This window comes from Somniosus microcephalus, chromosome 32 (assembly GCF_052327205.1).
Source record: "Somniosus microcephalus isolate GS21.2 chromosome 32, FLI_Smic_1.0, whole genome shotgun sequence".
NCBI classification, from domain to species: Eukaryota; Metazoa; Chordata; class Chondrichthyes; order Squaliformes; family Somniosidae; genus Somniosus; species Somniosus microcephalus.
In genome coordinates, this window is record NC_141018.1 from 8,279,511 (window position 1) to 8,300,504 (window position 20,994).

Genomic DNA, 20,994 nt, shown 5'->3' on the forward strand with positions numbered 1-20,994 from the left:
AGGAGTCGGCCATTCGGCCCCTCGAGCCTGCTCCGCCATTCAATGAGATCATGGCTGATCATCCAAATTCAGTACCCTGTCCCTGCTTTCTCCCCATATCCCTTTAGCCTCAAGAAATATCCAACTCCTTCTTGAATATATTTAATGAATTGGCCTCAACTGCCCTGTGTGGCAGAGAATTCCACAGGTTCGCCACTCTCTGGGTGAAGAAATTCCTCATCAGTCCTGTGGTAAACCACTGTCATACCTGTCTGTGTCTGTATGTGTATTCCACTAGGTACAGGTCTGGACATGCCTCGGCTGACTCCTCCCACTATTCCAGGTATATAAGTGACTACCTCCCAGTCCCTTAGTATTCTGGACGGGTCGACCACTCGAGACAAGACCTTCATTCTTTAGTTAATAAAAGCCTGATTGTTACTCGCTCAACTTCAGTCTTTTGAGTAATTGATGGCGCATCAAGTCCTAAATGGCTTACCCCTTATCCTTAGACTGTGACGCCTGGTTCTGGACTCCCCCGCCATCGGAAACATCCTTCCTGCATCTAGTCTGTCCAGTCCTGTCAGAATTTTATAAGTTTCAATGAGATCCCCTCTCATTCGTCTAAACTCTAGCGAATATAAGCCTAATCGACCCAATCTCTCCTCATACGACAATCCTGCCATCCCAGGTATGTCTGGTGAATCTTCGCTGCACTCTCTCCATGGCAAGAACATCCTTCCTCAGATAAGGTGACCAAAACTGCACACAATACTCAAGGTGTGGTCTCACCAAGGCCCTGTACAACTGCAGCAAGACATCCTTGCTCCTCTACTTGAATCCTCTCGCTATGAAGGCCAACATACCATTTGCCTTCTTAACCGCCTGCTGCACCTGCATGCTTACCTTCAGTGACTGGTGCACAAGGACACCCAGGTCTCGTTGCACTTCCCCTTTTCCCAATCTATTGCCGTTCAGATAATAATCTGTCTGCCTGTTTTTGCCACCGAAGTGGATAACCTCGCATTTATCCACATTATACTGCATCTGCCCAATCACCCAACCTGTCCAAATCATACTGGAGTTTCTCTGCATCCTCCTCACAGCACACAGCTTTGTGTTGTCTGCAAACTTGGAGATATTACACCTAGTTCCCTTGTCTAGATCATTTATATATATTGTGAATAGCTGGGGTCCTAGGACCGATCCCTGCGGTACCCCACTAGTCACTGCCTGCCACTCGGAAAGAGAGCGGTTTATACTTTGCTTCCTGTCTGCCAACCAGTTCTCTATCCAAGTCAGTACCTTGCCCCCAGTCCCATGTGTTTTAACTTTGCACGCTAATCTCTTATGCGGGACCTTATCGAAAGCCTTCTGAAAGTCCAAATACACCACATCCACTGGTTCTCCCTTATCTATTCTACCAGTTACATCCTCAAAAAATTCCAGTAGATTAGTCAAGCATGATTTACCTTTTGTAAATCCATGTTGACTTTGTCTGATCCTCTATTACATCTTTTATAATGGACTCTAGCATTTCCTCCACTACCAATGACAGGCTTAGCGGTCTATAATTCCCCGTTTTTTCTCTACCCCCCTTTTTAAATAGTGGGGTTACATTAGCTATCCTCCAATCCATGGGAACTGTTCCAGAGTCTATAGAATTTTGGAAGATGACCAGCAATGCATCTACTATTTTTAGGGCCACTTCCTTACGTACCCTAGGATGTAGATTCTCAGGCCCTGGGGATTTATCGGCCTTCAATCCCGTCAATTTCCCTACAAATACTGATTTCATTCAATTCCTCCCTCTCATTAGACCCTATGTTCCCCTAAATCTCTCGGAAGTTATTTGTGTGCTCCTTTGTGAAGACAGAACCAAAGTATGTATTTAATTGGTCTGCCATTTCTTTGTTCCCCATTATAAATTCCCCTGATTCTGACTGCAAGGGACCTACGCTTGGCTTCACCAATCTTTTTCTCTTCACATATCTATAGAAGCTTTTACAGTCAGTTTTTATGTTCCCTGAAAGCTTACTCTCAGTCTATTTCCCCCTTCTTAATTTGTCCTCCTTTGCTGAATCCTAAACTGCTTCCAATCCTCAGGTTTGCAGCTTTTTCTGGCCAACTTATATGTCCTCTCCTTGGATCTTATGCTATCCCTAATTTCCCTTGTTAGCCACAGTTGAGTCACCTTTTTTGTTTTATTTTTATGCCAAACAGGGATGAACAAATTCTGTAATTCATCCAGGTGATCTTTAAATGTTTGCCATTGCCTATCCACCATCAACCCTTTAAGTAACGTTCTCCAATCCATCCTAGCCAACTCGTACCTCATACCATCGTAGTTTCCTTTATTTAAATTCAGGACCCTAGTCTCTGAGTCAACTACTTCACTCTCCATTTTAATGAAGAATTCTATCATATGATCGCTGCTCCCCAAAGGGCCTCGCACAAGATTGCTAATTAATCCTCTCATTACATAATACCCAGTCTAAGATGGCCTGATCTCTAGTTGGTTCCTTAGCATATTGGTCCAGGAAACCAACCCATATACACTCTAGGAATTCCTCCTCCACAGTATTGTTACTAATTTGGTTAGCCCAATGTATATGTAGATTAAAGTCACCCATGATAACTGCTGTGTCCTTATTGCACGCGTCTCTAATTTCCCGTTTAATGCCATCCCCAACCTCCGCATTACTGTTTGGGGGTCTGTACACAACTCCCCCAAACATTTTCTGCCCCTTGGTATTTCTCAGCTCTGCCCATACAGATTCCACATCAGAGCTAATATCCTTCCTTACTATTGTGTTAATCTCCTCTTTAACCAGCAATGCTACCCCACCTCCTTTTCCCGTCCTGCCTGCATATTGAATACCCCTGGATGTTGAATTTCCAGCCTTGGTCACCCTGGAGCCATGTCGCTGTAATCCCAATTATATCATATCCGTTTACATCTATTTGCGCAGCTAATTCATCCACCATATTATGAATGCTCCTCGCATTAAAAGGCACAAAGCCTTCAGGCTTGTTTTTTTAAACACTTAGTCCTTTTAGAATTATTATTTACTGTGGCCTTGTTTGATTTACACCCTAGATTTCTCTGCCTTCCATTTTTGCTTTTCTCCTTCCTGTCTTTTGTTTCTATCCTTGCTTCCCTTTCCTCTGTCTCCTTACACAGGTTCCCAACCACCTGCCATTTTAGTTTAAACCCTCCCCAACAGCACTAGCAAACACTCCCCCTAAGACATTGGTTCTGGTCCTGCCCAGGTGCAAACCGTCCAGTTTGTACTGGTCCCACCTCCCCCAGAACCGGCTCCAATGTCCCAGGAATTTGAATAAAGATTTAGCCAGGGTAAAATAGAACCAAAGACTGACAGGAAAAACTGTAATGGAACAATGAGTGATCTTTAAAAAGATGTTGCAAGTACAGGCTAGGTACATTCCAACAAGAGGGAAGGGTAAGGGAACCAAAGCAAGGGCTCTTTGGATGACGAGGGAGATAGAGAAGATGATGAAACAAAAAGAGGGTGTATGATGCATGTCAGGTGAATTCTTCAAGAGAGAGCCAGACCAAATACAATAAGTTGAAGGGATGTGAAGATGAAGATACGATTGGCAGAGAGAGAATGAGAGTAGAATGGCGGTTAACATAAAAGGGAACCCAAAAATCTTCTACCGGCATGTAAACATTAAGCGGATAGTAAGAGGCGGGGTGGGGCCTATTAGAGACAAAGAAGGCGATATATGCTTAGAGGCGCAGGGCAAGGCTAGAATACTCGGAGTACTTTGTATCGGTGTTTACTAAGGACGTGGATGCTGACAAAATATCGGTAGCAGTGGAAAAGGTAGAAGCAATGGAAGGGGTGAAAATTGATACAGGATGTACTAGAAAGGCTGGGTGTGCTTAGAGTGGACAAGTCACCTGGTCCAGATGGCTTGCATCCCAGGTTGCTAAGGGAATTGGGGAAGGAGCTAGCGGAAGGGCTTGCCATAATTTTCCAATCTTCTAGATGCGGGAGAGGTGCCCGAGGATTGGAAAGTGGCAAATATGACACCATTGTTCAAGAAAAGGTGTAAGGACAATCCTAATAACTACAGGCCAGTCAGTTTATCAGTGGTGGGTAAAGTTTTAGAAACAATCAATAATCAAGGAAAAAATTAACAAGAGAGGTTTAAGCTAATTAGGGAGAGCCAACACAGGGATTTGTAAAAGGCAGATCGTGTTTGACTAAACTAATCGAATTTTTTGATGAAGTAACAGAGGATTGATGAAGGGAATGCAATTGATGTTGTCTACATGGATTTAAGGCGTTTGACAAAGTACCACATAGAAGGCTGGTTAACAAAATTGACCCACCTATTCCATGAGCCTCAATGACAGCTTGGATAAGGAATTGGCTCAAGGACAGAAAACAGCGAGTTGTGGTAAATGGCGGTTTTTCAAACTGGAAGATGGTAGACAGTGGTGTTCCCTAAGGGTCGGTGCTGGGAGAGATATATATAAAAAAATAAAATAAAATGATCTGGATATTGGAATACAGAATAGAATTTCTAAATTTGCCGATGACACCAAACTTGGGGGTGTGGCAAAGTGATGATACCAATTGACTGCAGCTGGACATAGAAAGGCTAGCAGAATGGGCAGATAGAATTTAGTACAGTGAAGTGTGAGGTGATGCATTTTGGCAGAAGGAACAGGGAGAGGCAATATACACTTAATGGCACAGTTTTAAAGAGTGTGCCAGGACAGAGGGACCTGGGAGTTAATGTGCATAGGTCCCTGAAGGTGGCAGGACATATTGAGAGAGTGGTTAGCAAAGCATATGGGATCTTGGGCTTCATAAATAGAGGTATTGAGTACAAAAGTAGAGAAGTTATGCTGAACCTTTATAAAGCACTGGTTAGGCCACAACTGGAATATTGCATCCAGTTCTGGTCACCACACTTTAGGAAGAATGTGAGGGCCCTTGAGAGGGTGCAGAGGAGATTTACCAGAATGGTTCCGGGGATGGGGAATCTTAGCTACAAGGACAGGTTGGAGAAGCTGGATTTGTTTTCATTAGAGCAAAGGAGGTTGAGGGGTGATTTGAGAGGTGTACAAGATTATGATGGGTTTGGATAGGCTAGACGGAGAAAGGCTGTTCCCACTAGTTGATGGTACAAGGACTCGGGGACACAGATTTAAGGTTTCGGGCAAGAGATAGGGGGGGGGGGGGGGGGGAAGGAAAAGGGAGGAACGTGAGGAAAAACTTTTTTACGCAGCGAGTGGTGAGGACCTGGAACTCGCTGCCGACGGAAGTGGTGGAAGCGGAGACACTCAATGTTTTCAAGGGGAGACTGGATAGGCACTTGAGGGAAATAAACTTGCAGGGCTACAGGGATAGAGCGGGGGAATGGGACTGACTGGATTGCTCTACAGAGAGCCGGCACGGACTCGATGGGCCGAATGGCCTTCTTCTGTGCCGTTATGACTATGACGTCCGCCTGAGAGGGCAGATGGCGGCCCTTGGTTTTACGTCTCATCTGAAAGACATGTCCCCACGGTGAACAAACCAAGACAAAAAGCCTTCATTTGGCAGTGGGGGGGTTGCCAGCCCTCCAGGATTGCCCCGGAGTCTCCAGGAATTGAAGATTAATGTTTGCTGTGCGCAAAAGCCCCGGGGGAAAAATCATAGGGGCATTAACTAAAGTTGTGCTTGCAAACATTTTTCTTTGCACACTTATTAATTATAAAAAATCAGACATTTGGGGGGGGGGGGGGGGGGGGGAAGGCTGTTTGCTTGATAGTGAAGAATTATCCCAGCTCGTAATGAAGAGACTATTCGCTTTCCAACGAGGGTGAGCGTGTTGGGTGACCCATGTGGGGACGAGGCGGTTGGAGAAGGGCAGTCATCTGATGACACCTCCGGGAATATGTTCAACTGGAGTTGGCAACCCTAACTGGCAGCAAGATCTCTGATCAAAAGGAAACTGGTTTTAACATATCTTTACATTAAAATAGGATAATGACCAGATAACCTGTTTTAGTGATGTTGGTTGAGGGATAAATATTGGCTGCGGGCGGGAATCAGAAGCCTCGTTAAAGTTGGCAGGGCCTGCGGTAAACCCGCCCCCCACCGCCTCCCTTGAGAAAATTCCAGCCCGTCTGCCACGGGGGTTCATACCCATGGTGAGCACCAATCCCAAAAAAACAAAATAGGTTTCCCTCTCCAAGTTTTTAAAGCAACAGCCTCTTTCAGAGAACACCAGGGTCCTCGAGCAAACATTTGCAGCCAACCTGACTAGTGGCAATGTGTGAATGAAGGGAGAACGTCTCCTCGCCGGTATCTAGTATGTGGCTGTACTGATGGTCCTCAAACTGAACCAAGGACAGAAGTAAAGGAACTGGCATAGTGGTGAGCCACAGTCTGAGCAGTCACCAGGTTAAAGCAATCACAAACCATTCTCACAAAACAAATACCGCGAGAGTTATTGAACAAATGAAAAACAGATCTGTTCGGTCACAAAGGAATCCTTCCACCCAACAAGGAACTTGAGCTCAGCAGCTGTGAAGCAAGTTCCCTCACGTAAGATGCCACAAGTACAGTTGACACCAGCCCCAGTGCGAGTGATACCAATGAGTGCTCACCTGCCTGGATAAAGGGATGACGTGCAGCAGTGGGTCATATTCTAAAAAGGTCAGGCTTTCCAAGAGGTGTCAGCCAGTGGCTCAGTGGGTAACTCTCTCGCCTCGGAGTCAGAAGGTCGTGGGTTCAAGTCCCACTCCAGGAGCTTCAGCACAATATTCAGGCTGACGTTTTTCATTCAGAGCGAGTGCTGCACTGTTGGGAGATGTCAAACCGAGGCCCCGTCTGCCCTCTCAGGAGGATGTTAAAGGTCCTACGGCACCATTTCAGTGAATAGCAGGGGAGTTCTCCCCAGTGTTCTGGCCAACATTTACCCCTCTATCAACATCACTGAAAACAGAAACATTTCATGGCAGTTTGTGGGAGCTTGCTGTGCGCAAATTGGCTGCTGTATTTCCTACATTACAACAGTGACTGCGCTTCAGAATACTTCATTGGCTGTAAAGCACTTTGGGACGTCCGGTAGTCATCAATGGCGCTGTAGAGATTCAACTTCTTTCTTTTGCCCGCCAAAAACGAGAGTGATGAAACTCATTAAGAAATTCAAAGGACTGGTTTACAAAATCTCATGTGTGTGTGTTTATTACCGTAATAACGTTTACAGACAGGCATATTGTTAAAACAATTCACGATTAAGCGTGCACAGGGAAGCATTACCAGAATGTTCTATTCATTATTGCCTTTTGCAACAAATAAGAGACTACTTTTTGTACATACATTTTGTACACTATTCAGAAGTATACAAAAGGAAAAAAGACAATTAATTTTTCAGCAACGCTCATGTTTATGGTTTGAACAACTGGTGGCAGACGAATATCAACCCCTGTTGGCATGGAGACCCCCCATTAATAATTGCTGTGTTATTGCAAAAATCTGGATTAGCCCACCCCACACTTCGACTTGGAATGTGCAAGTGGTAGCAAAGCTGACTTGGAATGGAGAACATGGTGCAAAGATGCAGAAACTGGGCAGGTGGGGGAGGGATTTAACAAGTACATTCCAGAATCTCCTCTCTATGCAATTTGTGACACAACCATCTACATCTCGCTTAAAATGAACTGTTACTTTAACAAACTTCATTTGATAGTGATTATTTTGTTGAGAGCTGGTTCGATGCTCACAAAATCCCCCCCCCCACATATATAAATCAGTGGATCGCTATTGTGCCTTCATTACATTTTAAAACACTTGACTTTTCAAAGCACATTGGGGAATGTTGACTAAGATGGAAAGAGAATTACAAGTCAGACTTCAGACTGATCAACAATTCAGTCACAAGGAACAAAAAAAATGTGGATGTAGCTCGTTACAAAAACAGGCAATATTATTGGCTGCAGCACCCATACCCGCTAATAAAACATTCCTATAGTTTATCCCTTCCCTCAGAAAAAAAATTCCAAGTGTTTAAAAACCCAGTGTTTTACAAAAAATAAGTGGGTCTGAAGTGTTGCTCCCGAACCCCCCCTTTATCTGGTTGCCAGTGCATTCTTCCATTTAAAAAAAACTCGAAGCAGCAAAAAACAAAAAATGTACAGGTGATAAACATGTTTGGCAAGGTTTTAAAAATCATTTCTGGCAAATATCAAAGACTAAATGGGGTGGTGGGGCTGGGGACAACCTTTTAAAGAGAAAGTTGCAAAAAAATATATATTTTTTGGAATATGAACAGCCTGCAAGTTCCAGTACTTTTGAAAACAGTTTGTGGGGGGGGGGGGGTGGGGGGGGAAAAGAGTATTCTTTTTTAAACAAATGTAGCAATTATGGGAGACTGCAGATTTTCGATTTGGAATATATTCAATTGCTTACTAGTGTTACCATTGAATGGTTCATCACTCATCAAGTTGGTCTAACTCCTGGCTGCCTGCCCCTTTGCCAAACATCCACGCACCAGCATGGGTGCACTTGTTCTCAAGAATGGGCTTTGGCAACTGAGAGGGGCAACCAGTTCGCAGCGAATCAAGGCAGCTCACAAATTATTAAGCTCCAGTAGAGTTTGATCGAGCATCTGGTGCATGTTGAGGTTCTCTTCTTTGGCTTGCGCCAGTTTCTCTGTTGCAAGATTAAAAGATAAATAAATACAATGCACGTGAACGCTCATCGGAAATACTTGCTTCACATTCAAGGCATGCACATGGAACCCAGCTAGCAAGGTCAAGCCACCTGCTCGTGTGCACTGTGCAAATACAATTTGGAAATGTTCTCTTCTGAAAAATAAGAGAATGAAGCAAGAACCGTATGGGATCTGCTTTTCCTACATTAAGACAGTGACTACAATTCATTGGCTCCAAAGCTTTTTGGGACATCCTGAGGTCGTGTAAGGTGCTATATAAATGCAAGTTCTTTCTTGCAGAATGTGCTAATCTATTGGTAACAAAGATGACTTGGAATAGGGAACATGGTGTAAAGATGTAGGGAAATTGTACTTACAGATGCACACTAAGCACGATCAGCTGGTTAGACCATTACACATCTAAATGCTAGCTTAATATCATACTGCAAGCATATCTGGTAACTAGTCAGAACTTGTATACAATGGAATGATGCTTATAGCATTTACATTGAAGCAGTGGTTCTCCTATAGACTAGTTTACTTACTGGGAAAGCTAAAATTAAAAAAGAGTTTGGATGAATTGGCAAGCTGGCTAAGTTACATGACCAATGGGTTAAGAAATTAATCTCATTTGACAGGCAAATCCCTGCAACAGTGCAACTAGTCAGAGGAGAAAATACAACAATCAGCAGGTTAAAGGTTAGAAACCAGGCTAGATACCACCCCTCAAAATCAGTCACTCAGGTCATTCAAGGCCAGCTTAAGCTCATTAGCAAGAAGACGGTTTTGCTCAAGTTGGTGATACAGACGGTCTTCAGGATCCGCGGTCAGGTTAGAAGGAAACAAAAGCAGAAGAGTTCAGGTTAGGCGAAAAGAACACAGAAGGAAAACCAGCAAAGCTCAGGGTCAAACCAAACCCAAGCAACTCGTTAATACACAACTCCAACCTCTGCAGAGCTAAAATACAGTAACTTTTGCCGATCTCAATTTATAGTTCGTTATTACACATGCCCCAACACAAACCACAATGCATTAAGCATCACATCCAGAAACCCAAGCCCATTCTGGGCTTTGTTGCAAGTTAAATTCAACACAGTCAAACCTTTTCTGTAGGACAATGGCTCCAACAGTTGAAGATTTGCCATCAACCTGGCAAAAAAAACCTTCCCTAGACCTGGTTTGTGGAACTAGAAATGTTGTAAGCATTCTAGTGAATTTACAATTCTACTGTTTATTGTATGAAATTATGTTGCATCAATTGTTCTGTACATCACAATTTAGAGCAGGGATAGGATTAGATTCTTATATACACACACAAGCAATTTTCATACTTGCATTCATTATCCCACTCACTTTCAAATTGAGCATTTATTGCCCATCCCTAGTTGCAGACGGCATTAAGAGTCAACCACGTAGGTTGGGACTGGAGTCACATGTCGGCCAGACTGAAGGGATTTAGTGATTCAATCCAGCAGTTTTCATGGGTCATTTTTTCTGGTACCAGTCCAGTTTCACAACCTGCCACAGTGGGCTATAAACTCACAATTGCTGGGTTGCTAGTCCAGTACTGTAACCACCAGGCTACATCACACCCTTTTCTAGGACAGACCGTTGTCTCATTTGTAAGAAAAGGATTTTAAAAATGGCCAGGCCAGTCAAAAACAGGTAGCAAAAAGGAAGCTAAAAGCAGGCATGGAGGTCTGTACAGACACTTTGAAAGAAAAACCACACACACCAGTTTGGTCTCAATGTCAAAGATACCGCCACTCCTGGAGTCAAACCAAGCAGTTGAATCAAAAATGAGTGAAAAACAGATAGATCGAGAGAAAGGGGAGGACAGTTTTCAGTAAAGCAGTTCTCACAATCCTGCAACTTTTTATGGTGCCATTTTGCTATCACACTACAGGAGATAATAAATATGAGTTGAGTGTGAGTCACTTAATCATTCAGTTCAAACAGCCTCACCTTCAAAACACCTCCAGAACTGACTGTTCAAATTAAACTCAGATTGTCTTCACATGTGAATTGGATCCAATTTGGGTAGAGACGAGAGCAATAACGGTCGATCAAACATAAAAGGAGATGAATTACAGTCTAGATAGATGGTGTTTAAGGAAGGCCCAGAAAGTAGTCGATGGCCACAGGGAGAAACTGAGGCAGAGACTATTGCATCTTGAGGGAAAAGTGGATAAATATTTGAAGCAGAGGAAGATGTAGGGATATGGAGAATGAGCAAGGCAGTGGGATTGGTTTTGGATTGCTCTAGCAACGAGCCTGCAGACAACAGGCCGAATGGCCTCCTTCTATGCTGTAAACATGTATAGTTCTATAGCATGGAATGCTTTGTCACACAAGAGTTAAGATTACATCAAAATACAGTGAGATGACCAGATACAGAAATGAAAGAAAAATAAATTGATTTTAAAATAGATTTCATGCTGAAAAAGTGACGTTTAGAAAAAACTGCCAAGCAAAGCAAGAGGCAGAAATACTGGGACTATTTAAAATACAATTAGATATCAAGATGCAGCATCTAATGTACTAGGACAGATGGGCCAAATGGCCTTTCACTATCTCCGACCTTATGAATTAGATTGGTCACGTATTAGACAAAACTTAATTATTCAAAACACAATGGATGGTTTGAAGTGAATTGTGCATAATTTGTAACTGAAAGGGTTAATTCTACAATCCTACAGTCAGAGAGCCTCAGTCACCAGGAATGCGTTTGGGAGAATCGCGGCTGCAATGTTGCCACCCCATCTCCAGCCCGAGCTCGTCTCCTCCCTAGGACCATGGAATCACTAATCTTCAATAGTTCATCGAGTCCCGTTCCCCTTCAAGCTTCAATTGGATGAGATTCGAAAGAAGTTTCTGTACATACATGGCAACAGTAAATGATTCACAGCACAGCTCTATTCAAACAGTCAAGCCTGTGTGGACCACAGGCTAGACAAACAGCAAGTGTAGGTCACCTTGTACTGTAAAAACCACACTGACTGAGGGGGGACTCTGGAAAGCATGAGTCTGGGCCCTGCACTGTACAAAAACAGAAAAGCAGCACAAACACACAACTTAAAAAAGGGCCAACAAATCCTCAAAAATATAAATGTAGAAAATACTATACATGCACAAGGAAAGTCAGCATCCTTGTTGTGTGCTCTTCGTCTAAACTGAAGATAGAGAGATGCATGGGGCACACCTGAAATGCTAAACTGTCTTTACTCCCCCACAGATGCCAACTAAACCGCTGTGTTTCCAACATTTTTTCTTTTATTTCAAATTTCCAGCATTTGCACTGTTTTGTTTATTATTAAAAAGGTACATATGTTGACCAAGCATGAAGCTGTCTACTTGGAGCCTCACTCACGGCCTTTGACTCTGCGTTTTAAAGTACCGGTTTTGCTAAATCCTGTAGTTATAAAACGGTAATTTCTTTCTCACTCACAACTTCACAAAACATCAACACAAATCACCTTTTACAACATTCAAATCAATGGGCCTATTGCAACCGGGGTTTTTCCTTTTGGGGGGGGGGGGGGGGCGGGTGCAGCCAATGGGCTGGAGTTACTGTTGGTGGGACATGCAAGGAGTTCTGTGGGAAGTTGTGTAGGCAGTGATACTGTTCCGTACATCAGGATTGTGGAAACGCGCTGGGACACAGGAGGAAAGAGAATAGCTTTGTTAGACGGGAACCATTAAAAAATGCACATATTGGAGGTGCAAGGAGTCTGCCAGGGTAAGAGGACTAGATTTAAAAAAAAAAAAATCTCATCTGGCTTCAAACTTATTTATTTTTTCATTCCTACTTGAAATGGCCCTTGGAGTGAGAAAGCAGCCCCTCCCTCCACCAGTCATTTACACTACTGTTTTTGGTATGAGTTATCACTTATCCAGTACAGAATGGGACAGAGAGACAGAGAGACAGAGGAATCTCAATTGTCATTTTCTCCTCTACTTTAGCTCCTCCCCAGATATGCCATACAACAGTCTCAATACACCCGGAACAAGAATGGCAACTACCCCATCCAGTCAAACAGCTTTCCCTCCCGCATTCAACATTTTTCTAACAAAAAAAGTGTTCAATAAAAATGAAGACATTTTTTGAGATGCCCTTGTGATTTTCCTACTGGGGTTTGCTTGCAGCAGTGCCCTGCAGATCAATCTTTAATTCCTGGAGGCTTGGCAACTCCAAAAAACATCCGGTGTGTGGGCTCGACTCTTGGCAGATGTGCTCCTTGTAACTATTTACCAGAAGTAACTCGGTCAATGCAACATGAACCCAAATAGGTTGCACGACCATGCAAACTAGGTGTGCCAGCAGCTTACTCAAATTCGGAGCACCTCACTGGTACATGCACAATGCACAGCGAGGGACAGGAATAGCTACACGTACACAGTGGTGCCCTGTATTATGGGGAAAGGTCAGTTATGCCAGCAGGTTGAATATAACAAAAAGGCACTTGTGCCTCATAACTGAAGGCTCGTGTATAGTTGCGAGCCTTTTCTAAAAGGAATACGTCTCCCAGCTAGAGTGACTAAGATTCCCCAATTTAGCGGTCTCCGCAGGGTGTCAATTGTCCAAATAAATCTAAGGCGACACATTAAAAACTTTTCCCCACAGATGCTTTCGCCTGGTCCAACTTCATCTGAACAGGTGTGATTAGTCATTTGGTCACCAGCTTCGACAGAAAAAAGGACAGATGCAACAGGGCAGGCAGGCAGGCCTCACTGAAGAGCGCCAACATAGAATGACATAGTATTTACAGCACAGAAACAGGCCACTCAGCTCAACAGGTGTTTATGCTCCACACGAGTTTCCTCCCACCCTACCCCTTTCTCCCTCGTGTGTTTATCCAGCTTCCCCTTAAATGCATCTATACTATTCACCTCAACTACTCCCTGTGGTAGCGAGTCCCACATTCTAACCACTCTCTGGGTAACAGTTTCTTCTAGATTCCTTACTGGATTTATTGGTGACTCATATTTATGACCCCGAGTAACTGACTCCAAAACTCTTATTTTAGTTTGCAGAATAAAATGCTTACAAGGTGTTCCCTTGAACTGTGCAATTGGCGATGAACCTTTTCCTCAGCGAGGAAGACCCGGGGGGGGGGGGGGGGGGGGGGGGAGAAAAGATAAATCTCAGTCCTCACCCACAACACGTCTTACTGAGTTAGTGAACACAAGATGAACCAAGAGGGAAGAGTCAGTTGATTTGTCCTCCAACAGTCAACTGCCAATTTCTGAAGATCTCAGTTTTTTAAAAAGCCACTCGGTTGCACTGTTTAAAAAAAAAAAAAAAGTGGAACCAAGTTAGGATTGGGCAGATAAACTGGTGGGCATGCAGCCAATAGTGCATATGAACAGAACCCAACTGAAGTGCATAGGGATAAAAACAGAAAAAATGTTGGAGAAACTCAGTAGGTCAGGCAACATGTGAAGAGAGAAACAGAGTTAACATTTCAGGTCGATGGCCTTTTGTCAGAACTGGAAAAAAAAAAGCAGGAAATGGAACAGATTTTTAAGCAAGTGTCGAGGCTGGGAAATGGGGGAGGGGGATGAAAGAACAAAAGGGAAGGTCTGTGATAGGATAGAAGGCAGGAGAGGTTAGAGACATTGAGAGATATTCAAGGCAAAAGGGGATGGTAATGGGACAGGTTAAGAAACAAAAAGGATGGCTCTAGATGAATTGCGCTGGCAGAATGAAAGACAGCTGCCCTGTGGGAGAGAACAGAACAAAAGTGTGGATAAAAAAATATATTTATATATATTTTGTTGAACTCTGTCGAGTCCAGAATGCTGTAAAGTGCCTAATCGAAAGATGAGGTGCTGTTCCTCGAGCTTACGCTGAGCTTCCGTGGAACAATGCAAGAGGCCAAGGACGGTGAGGTCCGAGTGGGAGTGAAGCGGTGAATTAAAGTGACAGGCCACCGGAAGCTCGGGGTCCCCCTTACGGACTGAATGGAGGTGTCCCGCAAAGCGGTCACCCAATCTGCATTTGGTCTCCCCAATGTAGAGGAGACCACACTGAGTAGCGAATACAGTATGCTAAATTGCAAGTAATACAAGTAAATCGCTGTTTCACCTGGAAGTGGTGTTTGGGGCCCTGGACAGTGGGAAGGTATAAGGGCATGTGTTGCATCTCCTGCACTTGCACGGGAAGGTGCCGGGGGAAGGGGAAGGGGTGTTGGGGGAGATAGAGGAGTGGACTAGGGTGTCGCGGAGGGAGCGGTCCCTACGGAATGCTGAAAAGGTGAGGGGAAAGATGTGTTTGGTGGTGGGATCACGCTGGAGGATGATCGGTTGAATGTGGAGGCTGGTGGGGTGAAAGGTGAGGACAAGGGGAACTCTATCGTGGTTCCGGGAGGGAGGGGCAGGGGTGAGGGCAGAAGTGCAGGAGATAGAACGGACACGGTTGAGGGCAGTGTCAACCACTGCAGAGGGGAATCCTCGGTTGAGGAAAAAGGAAAACATGTCGGAAGCACTGGTATGGAAGGTGGCATCATCAGAGCAGATGCGGCAGAGACAGAGAAACTGGGAGAATGGAATAGAGTCCTTAAAGGAGGAAGTGTAGTCCAAATGCACAGGGAGCTGGATATAAAACTACTCAGATGCTGTACATTGATGGTGTACAAATACTATGGGACTAACATTTTGACCCAAGTAATTCTGCTGCTTTGATAGATATGTTAGAGAAGGAAGCCTCTTTGTATTCCAGGAAAAAAAAAGGGGACTATTTACCCTTATTCAATACTTTCAGTAGAAACTAGTCTCGCTTGGAACTTTCCACAGATACAGGTACATACTTATTACTAAACATAGCTCTTTTGAAAAAAAAAAGGTTGGTGTTTTAGTTTTAACTGGAGTGGTTTGCAGTAGTGAGGTCCATTTCTTCAGTCCGTTATTCACCATACCCTCAAATGAAGCAACACCTAGTGTAGGCGCCACACTGCATCTCGCTGTACAATCAGCTTAAGGCGGTCAGGGCTAAGCTTAGATTGTAGGCAACTTTGGAGTAATCGCATGAAACGCTCGTGAACATCAGACAGACAAAGGTCACCAACTGAATCCAACATTACACCAATTCATGTGGTCTGCTCAAGTCTCTACTCAATGCTGTCGATAACTGCGCACACATGCACAAAGTGGAGCGAGAAAGCAACAGCCACAAAAAGCATTTCTTTCTAGTGTAAAGCATAACCTCGGCTTTATTTTTCAAAGTTGCTGCTCAATAATAAATTAAAGAAATTGCAAAAGGATACAGTTCATCTAGAAGGGTATTTATTTTACATTTAGGCTAGGAAGAGAGACACTGTACAATTAGAAGTGTGACTGGTGTTACTGAAAGTCTGAAATAACTGCTAGGACAGACAGAGCAAGAGATTCGGCCCAGTTTTAAAAACTTGAGTGAAGAATTCAGAAACAAAAGCCAGCTGGTTGAAGATGTCTTTGGTATTGCAGTGAAGCAGTTTATCTACGCAAGAAAAGGTACAGAAGGAAAAATGAATAGCAGAACACAGAAACAGATGAAAGCAGAAGGCAAGAAAAAGAAAGCAAAGAATTTGAAAAAATTTGGCTCGTTCCCAATTTGATGCCCAGTGCAAGGCCACGCCAACTTGAAACCTTGCAGGTTTATGGAAGAGGAGAGCTTACTAAAATCCCATTTTGCAGAAGCTGAGTTAGTGCCTGCTCAGGTATCCAGCTGTTGCATTTAATTAATGTTATTTATAGCATCTAATAATCAAGCATTTCCACAAACCCAGTTCTCAACTTGACATGACCTAACTGCAAGGACAGAGGCCCAAACTGCCTCACCATGAAGATGGATCATTCCATAATGAAACAGACCACAAGGAACCAGACTTATTAATTCCACCATTCTCCCTCTGTCACATTCTTGGTCTCTCTGTCCCCCTCTATATTTCCCCAACTAATCTTCCCCCTTTACAGTCACACACTTCCACAATGTCCTGCCATGTAGTCGAAGCAAGGGTACAGGTCAGTGCCTCATCCACAGGTCAATCTGTTCTCTGCAACATGAAGAACAGGCTTTCAAATGGTGCAGAGAGAACACACAATTTTCCACATGGGTTAGAGAGTTGGTCATTACTAGGGATGTAACCTGCAAACAGAGCGGTGATACAGATGTTCACTAGTGCCGATTTGGAAGTGGCAAGCAGTTGTAATCTGCCATGAAACTTAAGCCAACGACCAGGTCGAAAATTAAAGCCCAAAATTCTAGCCATCTTGCATGGGATGTTGGCCTAAAACCTCAACAATGTACTATCTATAAACACAAGTAGAATAGATAGTACCACTTAAGATAATGTCAGGGAAAGGGGGTTAGCGCTAGCTGAAGAGCGAGCACAGGCCTGAAAGTTTGGATTGTTCGCAGAGCAGAGGTGGTGGTTACTCTTCCCTTTCCCCCCCACTGTTTCACGGTTACCCTGCCAGCGACGAGGGACTTCAGTTACGTGGATAGACTGGAGAAGCTGGGGTGGTTCTCCTTAGAGCAGAGAAGGTTGAAGGGAGATTTTAATAAGAGGTGTCTTGATAGAGTAGATCAGGAGAAACTGTTTCCACTGAGGAGGATCAGTAACCAGAGGACACAGGTTTAAGATAACGGTCAAAAGAATCAGGGGAAATGAGAATTTGTTTTTATATATAGAGCGAGTTATGAGGATATGGAATACACTGCCCAGAAGGGCAGATTCAATAGTAACTTCAATAGGGAATTGGATAAATACTTGGAAATGAAAAATTTGCAGGGCTATGGGGAAAGAGCAGCGAAGTGGGACCAACTGGATAGCACTTTCAAAGTGTGATGGGCTGAATGGCCTCCTGTGCTGTACGATTCTATGAATGGCCTCCCTCTGTGGCAAGTTCTATACGCATTCTCCTGGTGATCAAGAATGAGGTTGACCACTCATGTTTGTTATTTTCTTATTTTCTAACTGTGCTCATCAAGACAAGCTCCTTCAAAAAACATTGAATACTTTAAATCTATCCACAATTTATGATGTTGCTCGACATGTGGACAGTGCAAGGCCTCAATTCAGGCTCATGTGGACAGTGCAAGGCCTCAATTCAGGCTCATGTGGACAGTGCAAGGCCTCAATTCAGGCTCATGTGGACAGTGCAAGGCCTCAATTCAGGCTCACCCATGGGAACTCCAAGATGGCGGCTGGCCTTCTTTACAACCAAGGGGTTTGCTATGTGACTTCGAAGCAAGTCGCGGTCAGGTATGGGAGGAGCAGAGGAGCCTATTGGGTTTTATAATACCCTGCTTTCGGTGTCCTATTTTCCCCCTGGTGCTAACCCGTAAAATTACCAGATTTGTTGAATTCAAGGTCATAACTTGCCATGGTGGGATGTGAACTCTGACCTCGGTTGGTATCATACACTACTGTACGTGTATGCTTTCCTACCACTGCCAAGTGAAAACAGACCAAAACAAAAATCTTACAGACTGCCAGTCCATCATTCAAACTACAATTAAAACCAGCCAAATGCACATCAACAATCTGTTTCATTTGGAATGAGCCAACATCAATATCTACAGGAGTAGGCAGACTGCTTTTCAAAACGTAAAAAATGCAATGTGCAGGAAGCAACTGAAAATTCTGCCTCAACTTCCAGGTGTATATCCACCACTGGGAAAAAAAAGTAAAATTGGAGGCAAACTCTGCAATACAGTGTTCGTGCAAGAAAGCTGCATTTCTAAGCTGAAAGAAAAGAAAGTTAGAGGCACGCAAGGAGATGGAGGTGTAGTCAGTGGTAAGAGGCTAGGAGGTGTAGTCAGTGGTAAGAGGATAGTAAAGAGGTGCGTGAGTTTTTTAATAATTTATTGTTGATTAGTACAATAGGAGGAAACTCATTGGGAGTTACGAGTTACACTTATCCACACTCACACACACTTGCGAGTGGACGTGACCAAAGTCGGAGGATTACACAAGATGTCCACATCCAACGCTTGGTTAATTCTGTCCGGGACACATTTGCTTTATGCGAAACCACATGTTTTACAAAGCAAAAATGAACCCCAGGTATTAAAACAGAAGAGTTAATCCGGTGATGTACACACAACTAGAACTGACCAAAGTTTCAGGACTGCAGTTTACATTCGTGTTTTGGTAATTCTGAAATATTTGCTTTGGGTAAGACTTCCATTTTTTTTTTTTGTTTTAAACAAAGCAAATGAACACCAGAATTAAATACGGTTAGAAAAAAAACTGAATTGAAGATTTAAATACAGTACACTTATGTTCAATGCGCTGGAATCCTGATTTAAACAGGTACCACTATGCAGAAGATACACAATGTACTTCCATTTTTAAATATAGCCATTCTCGTGTAACAAACATCAAGTTAAAGCAGTGCAGGTAAATCAGTTCAGTAACTATGAAAACATGAGTGCACTGCAAAATTAAACAGTTAAGAGACAAGGAGAGGAAGGAGTTAAGAATCAGTTTTGTGGATAGAAAAAGAGATGCAGTAAGTACAAGGGAGTTTATTTGGAGAGTTGTGGACTACAGATGCAAACAGGCATGGAGGAAGAGATTTACATTGATGTCATATCGTTGAGAGCATGGTCCAGTTCCTCACTGATCGCCTTGTACTTCAGCTTCTGGGCGTACAACTCATCTACAGGGGCAGAGGCAGCAGAGGTGAGGAGTATGGCGATGTGATGAAAGATGAGGGTGATGAAAGGCCGCAGCATCCATGACAGACAGGAGAGCAGAAAAGGGAAGGAAGTCAGGCGAACAGCCAAGTACAGGTGAAGAACAAAATGGGAAGAAGAAAAAAAACAGTAAAAGAGGGAAATGATAATCTGCCACTTCATGCAACCTCCTTACAGATCTAAACAAAATCTAGAACTTAAATATAAATCAGGAAGACTTTTCTACACAAACATGCATTTCCCACCAGCCAAAAAGAGGACAAAGATCTCCTGACAACCCATGGAGAAGCAATACGTCAACATCTGGAGAGTGAGAGAATGAGAGACAGGAAGAATCAAAGTTCTGCAGACAGCCCACTCGATAGAGGGTGGCCAGGATTGCATTTATTTCAACCAATTTTCAATGTTAAATGAACTTCACTAAATCTAAATGAACTACTAATGTTATTTAAACTTTTTTCCTTGAAGTCTCACCAGTTACCATACCAAACACCTCCCTCTCACCAGTTCCCACCAAACACCTCCCCCTCACCAGTTACCACGCCAAACACCTCCCTCTCACCGGTTACCATGCCAAACACCTCCCCCTCACCGGTTACCACACCAAACACCTCCCCCTCACCAGTTACCACGCCAAACACCTCCCCCTCACCGGTTACCACACCAAACACCTCCCTCTCGCCAGTACCTCCATTGTTTATCACTCACTTGTACTCCGGTGGAAAAGGTAAGAGAGAAAGCTCTGGCTACAGGTTAATGCCACAATAACCACAGTCCTCTACGCCAGGCCACCTGGAACATGTGGCAGACATCAGATGGTGCAGCATCACCTGCCTATTTGGTACGTTTCTGGCCACAAACCAACAGTACAGGCTGACTTCAATAGCCAGGGGACATTTGAAGAGTGATTGACAATCATACCTTCCAAGTCATCGATGGATTTTTCTAACTTGGCGACAGATCTCTCTGCAAACTCAGCGCGAGTTTCAGCCTGAAAATATCAACGAGATTTCATGGTTTTAGCAGCAGTAGACCAGACGACGACACGGGAATCACAAAATCTAACGGGAAGCTTCACTCACCTCCTTCAGTTTGTCACTCAGGACTTTGATCTCCTCCTCATACTTGTCTTCCTTTTGCGAGTACTGCAGAAGGGGGAAGTGAGGAAAACACTCAAGTTAACAGGCGTCAAGAACAAAATTCCAATAGGCTACAAATCGTCAAAGGTTTCTCAGTGCCTCACCTACCCCCGCCCCTCCAGATCAAGAAACAAAGGTATTGATGGCAAAGTTTTCAGCATGAATACATTCAGTATATTTAAATGACCTATATTATTTGGAAAGGCTATGGGTAATCTGAAGCATCTTTATGCAAATATTTCTTTTAAATATCATGCGGTGTGGCACTGCACTTAAAATTGTTTCCCTCTCCAATAGGAGTGTATTTCAATTCCTAGCTCATCCATATTTCAGTCTTAAAGTTGTGCTGGCTGTTTAATTCCTCCAATTTATAGAGCACAGGATCGATACACAGCCAGCCAGAATATACTAACTTATAAAGTGGCCCTGGATTGTATCATAAGCCATTTAAAATTGGATTCAATATATTGTATTGCAAACCTTTTTTTTTAAGCAAAGGGGAAAGTTTTA

The 20,994-nt window shown here is 43.6% G+C and overlaps 1 protein-coding gene across 12 annotated transcripts in view; it reads right to left on the reverse strand.

The window, feature by feature from the left end:
• Positions 1–7,177: 7,177 nt before the first annotated feature.
• Positions 7,178–20,994, reverse strand: part of LOC147097259 (tropomyosin alpha-1 chain) — a 33,833-nt gene continuing 20,016 nt past the window's right edge. For 4 of the 12 annotated variants that reach the window (XM_085972067.1, XM_085972071.1, XM_085972064.1 and 1 more), the window contains 3 exons: positions 20,428–20,490; positions 20,267–20,336; positions 7,178–8,660 (listed from right to left, as the gene is read on the reverse strand). In XM_085972067.1, coding sequence (XP_085828193.1) covers positions 8,578–8,660; positions 20,267–20,336; positions 20,428–20,490 — 216 coding nt within the window. In that variant the 3' untranslated portion in view covers positions 7,178–8,577. Of the gene's footprint in view, positions 8,661–8,926; positions 9,474–15,928; positions 16,139–19,158; positions 19,309–20,266; positions 20,337–20,427; positions 20,491–20,994 lie in introns of those variants that run through there. The other 8 variants (XM_085972066.1, XM_085972072.1, XM_085972063.1 and 5 more) reach the window with 3 other exon arrangements.